An 8188-nucleotide genomic window follows, 5' to 3' on the forward strand; every position below is an offset into this window, starting at 1 on the left:
ACAGTGACACGTCTGACAGAAGTTTAACATCCAAAATATATAAAGAACTAAAACAATTGAGAAACCAAACGATCCAATTAAAAGATGGGCTAAAGATCTAAATAGAGAGTTCTCAAAGGAAGAAATAAAGATGGCTAAGAAACATTTCAGAAAGTGTTCATTGTTAGTAATTTTAGGGAAATGTAAATTAAAACCACCCTACGGTATCACCTTACCCCAATCAGACTGGCTAGGATTCCTAAGGTATCACCTTACCCCAATTAGACTGGCTAGGATCAAGAACAAATGATACCAAATGCTGGTGAAGATGTGGAGAAAAGGGAACACTCATTCACTGCTGGTAGAATTGCAAACTCGTGCAACCCCTATGGAAAACAGTGTGGAGAACTCTTAAAAAACTAAAAATGAACCAACCATATGACCCGGTTATAGGACTCCTTGGCATATACCCAAAGGACTCATCCTATTGTAGCCCAAAGGACTCACTCTATTGTAGAGACAATTGTATAACCATGTTTGTTGCTGCTCTTTTCACAATAGCTAAGTGATGGAAGCAACCTAAGTGTCCCTCAACTGATGAGTGGATAATGAAAATGTGGAAATGAGGTATATTTACACAATGGAGTTCCATTCAGCAGTAAAGAAAGATGAAATAATGAAATTTGCAGGTAAATGGATGGATCTAGAAACTGTTATACTAAGTGAAGTAACACAGGCTTAGAAAGACAAACGGCATATGTTCTCCCTCATATATGGCTCCTAGCACCAAATCCTTTTAAATTCCATGTCCTTTTAATAAGATGATGCTGTACAGCAGTGTCTTCTGCATGAAATAACTACCATCATCACGACTTCAGCTGTGCCTGATCACTAAACATAGTCACAATTGGGCTTGTTGATGGTTGTGCTCATTCATTAAAGGAGTGCCAAATTAAAGGAGGGGCAAGCAGGGTCATTGGACCCTCACCAGAGTATCCAGCCACTCTTCCCAGCCAACTGTACATAATTTGGCCCTAATCACACATGGTCTTCTGTATTTGGGGAAGCCTAAAGTACACAATCTGGGGAAGGCTAGGAAGAGAAGGCATGACCCATGCTGGGTAAAGGCTTTCCAGTGTGCATATCCTCAGGTCATACGTACACCTCAGCAACCCCTCAGTTATATTGAAACCTTGACGGGGAACTGACACTGATTCTAACCACTTCAACAGCTATCAAAATACCTGAAAGCAAATCCTGTAGCAACATACTCTGTTCCAAAGGCCAAAAATGTTGAAAGTATTTGGAAGCTTTATCCAATCCTTAAAAGAGTTTAAGGTTACCTCTTCAGAGGGGGGGGGATGTTAGAGTAGCCAAAATCCCCATAAAAATAAATAAATAAAAGAAGAAAGAGTACATGAAAAAAAGAGTACATAAAAAAATGAAACAGAGGATCTTATCAGAAAAGAAGTATTCTCAAGATATGTGAACCAATATTTTAGGACCAACTTCTCTTTTCCAACATAATCCTTTCAGAATTGTAGATAAGACTACAAGTCCTAGATCTACTTGCTATTATCTTTCACAGTGATTGTGTAATGAATTAATACATGTAGATAATTCAGTGTAGCTTGTTTCATAATATATGCTAAAACATCTGCTTTTACTAAGGAAAAACAAAACAGAATCTAGGAAGCCAATGGAGGAAGTGGAATGAAACTTTTAAGACAGTACTGATGTTAAATGTTTCAAACTTGTAAGTGTTCAACTTTTGAATATCTCTACTATAAAGTTTGAGTATGCACCACAATTTAAAATAAAAAAAAATCTGTTTTTCTAATGTTCTAGTGCCCTCTGCTTCCCAGAGAGCAAAATTGCACCAAACCTCCCGTACCCCAAAACTATTTCCTAAATGAAAAAAAAACAAGATACTGAAATTTAAAATAAATCTGGGCTTGGACCGTCTACTGATGTTCTCCCTTAGGGGCTTGCATAGTACTCTCCAAAACTATGAGACCTAGCCTTCAGAGAGGTCAGTTCCAGGTCAGTTCTAGCTCCATTGCTCTACCACACCAGGCACAAATTTATTCTTTAAGAAAAAAAAATAGCAGCTTCAAACTGGCTGTTGGGTGCAGGCCTATAACCCCAGCTACTCAGGAGGCTGAGGCAACAAAGTGGCAAGTTCAAAGTCAGACTGGGCAACTTAATGAGAGTCTGTCCAGCTCAAACAATGTTTTTTTAAAAATGTGCCTTGGTGCAGGCGTGGTGGCACATGCTTTTAGTCACAGCACTCTGGAGGCAGAGGCAGTGGATCTCTGTGAGTTCGAGGCCAGCCTGGTCTACATAGCAAGTTCTAGGCCAGCTGGGGCCTTGTCAAATAGACAAAAAAAAATACTGCAGGTTTAGTAACACCTCCCTCCACCTCCCAAACCAAACCAAACAAACCAAATCAAACCAAACTCTAAACACTTTTATCCAGATGTAGTGGCATCTGCCAATGTACTGTATGTTCTAGGACCTCAGAGGCTGAGGCAGCAGGACATTGAGTTACCAGACTGGGCAATGTGGTGAGACCCTGTCTCAGCTGTCTCTCCTCCAAAAGTTTGTTTTTTATTTTTTTAGACAGGGTTCCACTGTGTAGGCCTGGCTGACCACCTGGAACTATGTAGCCCAGGCTGGCTTTGAACTCACAGGGAGTTCATCTGCCTCTATCTCTTGAATACAAAATTAAATAAAGGCATGCAACCATGCATGGCAAAAAAGGTAATATATAGATTTAATTTCTTCAACTCTTACTAAGAAAAAAACCAAACAGGCATATGTCTGTAATTCCAGAACTTGGAAAGTAGAGGCAAAGGGATTAGGATACAAAGTCATCATCAGCTATATTGAAAGCCTGAAGGCAAGCCTGGGCTATATGTCACTCTGCCCCTTTCCCCCCAAAAAGCTATACAACAAAAACCATCAGGTAACTGGGCTGAAGAGATGGCTCAGCAGTTAAGAGCACTGGCTGGTCTTGCAGTGGACCCAGGTTTGGTTCCCAGAACCCACATGGTGGCCAAAAACCATCCATAACTCCATTTCCAGGGACTCTGATGCCCTAACCCGGCCTCTGCAAGCACTGCACACATGTGGTGCACATACATACATATATACATAAAATTTTTAGATGTTTGATGTTTTTTATTTTAGAAGTAGGTAATTAGCAATAATTAATAAGCACTAACCGTAGAACAGCAGCAAAGCATGTGTTCTAGATTCAAGGAGGGGGCAGGGACTGGAAAGCACTGCAGAACTCTGTTTATGTCCTTTCAAGTACATAAAGACTGAGAACAAGTCTCCAAAAAATACATGGCATTTGTCTGGCTAAGTATGGTAATGATAAAATAAAATAATATTAATAATTAAAAGTAACAATTGCTTATCTTTATTGAGTGATGAGCGGTCAGATATAAGGATAATGGCTTGGCATGTCATTATCCCCTTCAAATCTCACCATACCCTTAGGAAGTCATCATCACAATACTATTGAAGAGATGAAGAAGCACTGAGAATGAGAGAGTCTAAGGAATCACTCAGATTTCCTCACTCAGATGAGATGAAACCAGAAATATAACCCATTTCTGTCTGAATTCAAAGCAAATGCCTTTCATCACTGTGACAGATGAAGCCTAACTTCCTGTGCACTTTGTTTTTCTAAGCAAAGGATACTAGATGAGAAATAAGTCATGGTACTGGTATGGGAAAACAGTAAGATTTCAGATTCACTGAGGGAGAATCACACTTGGAAGATAAGGGAAGTTGTAGAACATTGGAGTTATTATAACACTAGGACTAAATCCTACTAGTGAGTCAAATACTACCTTAGGATGTCTCAGGAGAAACTCCACAGCTTCCTCAAAGTACTCTAGATCCACCTTCTCCAATAGAGGGGGCAGGTCGTCATAGCCCCAGTAAGCCAGGGCCAAGGCTGCAAACCCATGACTTGCCAGGAGACTGGCCCGGAATTCAATCAGTCCACCAGCACTCCCAAACAGATCAATGACTCCTGGGAAAAGACCTTCTCCTGAAAAAGAACAACACAAAACAGACTGTGTATGAAGGAAAGCTGAAGAAAAGACCAGTAAAAACATGAACCCCCACAAAGAAATGCACTAGGAATCTTGGAACTAATTAATACCTAAATTCTCAAAATCCCCAAATTTTCAGTCTTGTATCTGGGGCAGAGGTGAGGCCTACTCAGTATAGAATGCAACATAACATCTAGAGGTTTACTTGGGAACCATGTCCATTGACAGTTAACTCTTGTAGCCAAGGAGAACAGGGTTCATTTCTACAGGCTTTGAATAAAGAAAGCCATCAAAATTGGTCCGGGACTTCTTAACCATTTAAAGGTTCACAGATCAGCTGTAGGAAATCAATGAAGATCCTCAAATTAGATGCAAAATAAGCTATCGTGCTTCTATGGTTACAGATGAGAAGTACTCTAGGTGGGTGTGGAATATCTCCAAAGCCTATGAATTAAAGATGGACCCTTTAAGAAGGGCTCACCTAGTTGGAGGTCTTCAGGTCACTGCCCCTTCTTCTTTCTCTTTTTCCTTCTGCCACAAGGTATGCAATTTGGTTTTATCACATATTCCCACCAGTATGTACTGCTGTGCCCAAATGCATTATGGAAAGGGACCTAACTAAGAATGGACTGAGACCTCTAAAACTTTGAGCCAATATAAACCTTGTCTTTTTGTAAGTTGAATACTTCAGGTATTCATTATCATACAGAAAACCTGACTGTAACATTAGAGGGAGTCAACAAATTAACTGGCTTCTTAAAACAGTTTATGACTCAAATATTTTGTAATGGGGCTGGACTCTCTTCATTGCACAACACAGGTGCACTTACACACCCAGAAGATGTTCCTCTGACCCTGTGATGACAAGCCATGGACCCGACTCCTTCCCTCACTCTGCAAAGAAGCCACGCCACTCCCCTTCCCTCTTCTAGCCAATCAGTTGACCATAGCCACTTTCAGGGGAGGGGCTAAGGGTATAAAAGCTGGGAAAACCACAAGGCTGGTCTCTCGCCATTTTGTAAGGCTGTCCAGAACCACAGGGTTTATGTCTGCGTGTGGACTTTCAACATCAGCCATGAATGGGGGGCTGCATCTCCCAGCAGTGAATCTGACTTACACAGGCAATATGTGCATAGACATAAAAGTAAATAAAAGATTTATAATATGACATGTATATTTAGCTATTACACAAGCTAGAATATTTTGTCTTGCTAACTTCCTAGAGTACTTGCCTAGCATGTGCAAGGTCCTGGGTTTAATTATTAGTACTGTAAGAAAAAGTCATGACTTAACCTTACTTTGTTATAGTCTAATAACTAAGTGAGCTACAAGGAACTCTCCCATCTAAGCAGATATAAATGATGAGTTTTTTTCTCTCAACAACACTCTGTATTCCCTGAGGTCTGTACATAATTAGAAAAGAGGGACAGTCATAATACCATTCTGCAGTCACTCTCTGTATCTCCAAAGTAAACCAGAGCCTACCTACTAGAAAAAATTACAGTGCAATTGTTGGAAGTATTACATCCTTACAAACTTAATTTTAACCAAGGTAGACTAATTCTATCCTTTTAAAGAGTGGCTTGACTTAAACGAGTACTAGGAATAAAATCAAAACTGCTATACTTACTTTACTTTGAGAACAGAAATAAACTAATAATACAGCTTGATTTAAAAACACATTTATATAAACTAATAAGGATGTGTTTGTGTCATCATATTGATGGGAAAGGGAGGAACAGATAAGAGTCTGATCCCTTATCATGAAGAATACTACAATTGAGAAAGGTTTTGAGAACACACACCATATACATTACATATACATTATATATATATTATATATGTAATATACATAATCCTTTGAGCCCCTTTAGGTACCTGAAGCAAGAGCTCCAGCACATGCAATGTCCCAGAAACTTAGTAAATAACACATCCTACACTGGTACATCATCCAAAGATGAAAGGCCTGCCTGTACCAAAATGCAAAATTTTAATAAGGATGGGCTCCTAAAGAGACAAAACTTTGTGCAATTTCCCAGACCCTAAACACAATGAAATGGTCTATATTTTAATTACTGGGTATAAAAATATGCAAACTATTGAAACATGTGTGTAGATCATAACAAATTTGCAAATGGAAGGCTTTATTCCTTCTGCATCATCTGTATCTATGTTGTCAGAAACCATCCCCACTGTTTCAAGCATCCTCAGCTAATGTAAGTTCAGAAAAAACTATTAAATAAAATAAATATATAAAGATATCACATCCTGGGGCTGGAGAGATGGCTCAGTGGTTAAGATCACTGGCTGTTCTTGCAGAAGACTCACATGGCAGCTAACAACTGTCTGTAACTTCAGTTCCAGGGGACCTGACAGCCTCTTCTGTCCTCCGTGGGCATTGCACGACATGGACACACTTATCTACATGCAGGCAATACAAGCATACGCATAAAATAAAAATAATAAATAAAATATTTTTTTAAATCAAATCCTGATGAGGTGATGACTGTGTCCCAGATCAAAGCACAGGCCTGCAGAAGGGACTTCAGACAGATCTGATATCCTGCTGAAGTCTCTTATGAAATTAACTTCATTTCATTAATTCCTAATAAACTCTGACCAGAATTTGATATCACTCACTAGTGGCTTGTGAAAATAGGTATAGGAAAACCTGAGTGTCTGTTAGGTTTTGCAGTCATTAAAGGACAGGCTGTATTCCTGATTTACATTCTACAAGAAATATTATAGAAATAGAGAATATCATTTTTGTATTTATATATTTAATGCAAGCAGTTTATCACATCACTCACTACCTTTTTTTTCAGGGAACAGTGCAGTAATATGCTTAAAGTGAAACTCAGCACGATACAGTCTCCCCAAAAGAGATGGGAAATGCTTGCCATCATATCCAGATGAAGGTTTTCAGAGAGTTGGGATTTAATGAAATAAATTTAACCTACACCCAAAGGTATGGAAATCCCACAAGGTAGGGGCTTCATAAACGATATAGAGGGCAGGGTATCTTAGACAAGCGCCACAGCAGCGCAAGTGGTGTGCTGGACAGCTTTAGTGTCAACTTGACACACTTAGATTGTGGGAGCCTCAATTGGTGAATTGCCTCCATTGGACTACCCTGTGGCCATGTCTGTGGGGCATGTTATTGATTATTGAGTGATGTGGCAGGGCCCAGCCCACTGTGGGTGGTGCCACCTGTGGGGAAGTGAGCCTCTGTTGTATAAAAAAGCAGTCTGAGGGTCAAGCAGGACCTTTGACTTATCTTCACATAGGTGGAACTGGTGAAAGAAAGGGGCCAGGGGCTCCTCTCAAGCCCGTGTGATCCCTGAGGAACAGATCCTCAAATGGCCTTAAGAGTAAAAATAAATTCATTTATCTGGGCCAATTGTAGGGTCTTAAACACCCAAAAGGAAAGTATAACCAAAGATTAATGAGGTCAATATAATTTTTTAAGAGTCCATATGTATAGCTAAAGGCCACATAACAAGAAACAATGCCAAACAGGAGATACCTTCCTTTGAGTTTTTGGCCAGGGTGGCCCAAAGGACTCCCAGACAGTAACCCAGCATAGAACTGGGAAAATGAACAGCAGACCTGTCTTATCTAAAGGAATATTGACAACTGATTTCTGCTAGATAAGGAACAGCTGGTCTTCCTAAAACATGGATCTCTAGATAGGCTGACTAGATTCAGCCGATGGACAAGCACTGAGGAATGGCTGGGGGTGCCGTCAACACAGTGGACAGTAACGGGTGACAGAGTACATGGGCTCCAGTGGTGGGCGGCAAATTATTTAACTTCTTATGCCTTACTTTCTTTTTCTGTAAAATGAGGACACTAGTACTTTATAAGGTAGTGTGTGATATATGCTGTAAGATAGATCTTATTAAAAAGAATAGAAAAAATGGTCAGGCATGATGGTATATGCAATTAATCTCAGCAGTTGAGAGGCAGAGTCAGGAAGATCTCTGCTCTGTGAGTAGAGGTTAGTCTGGTCTACACAGCATGTTCCAGACCAACTAGGACTACACAGTGAGAGCCTATCTCAAAAATTAAATAAAATAATCTAAACAAAACTAAAAAAAACCAGTAATGAAGACAAACCATCTAATTATGAAAGTTAC

The 8188-nt window shown here is 39.8% G+C and overlaps 1 protein-coding gene across 1 annotated transcript in view; it reads right to left on the reverse strand.

Moving 5' to 3' along the window:
• The window catches only part of LOC103749097 (bile acid-CoA:amino acid N-acyltransferase-like), a 23859-nt gene that overhangs the window by 14567 nt on the left and 1104 nt on the right, over nt 1-8188 (reverse strand). The window contains exon 2 of the mRNA XM_008851909.2: nt 3843-4045. Coding sequence (XP_008850131.1) covers nt 3843-4045 — 203 coding nt within the window. The remainder of the gene's footprint in view (nt 1-3842; nt 4046-8188) is intronic.

The sequence above is a fragment of the Nannospalax galili genome, unplaced genomic scaffold (genome assembly GCF_000622305.1).
Source record: "Nannospalax galili isolate Female #2095 unplaced genomic scaffold, S.galili_v1.0 scaffold125, whole genome shotgun sequence".
Taxonomy (NCBI): Eukaryota; Metazoa; Chordata; class Mammalia; order Rodentia; family Spalacidae; genus Nannospalax; species Nannospalax galili.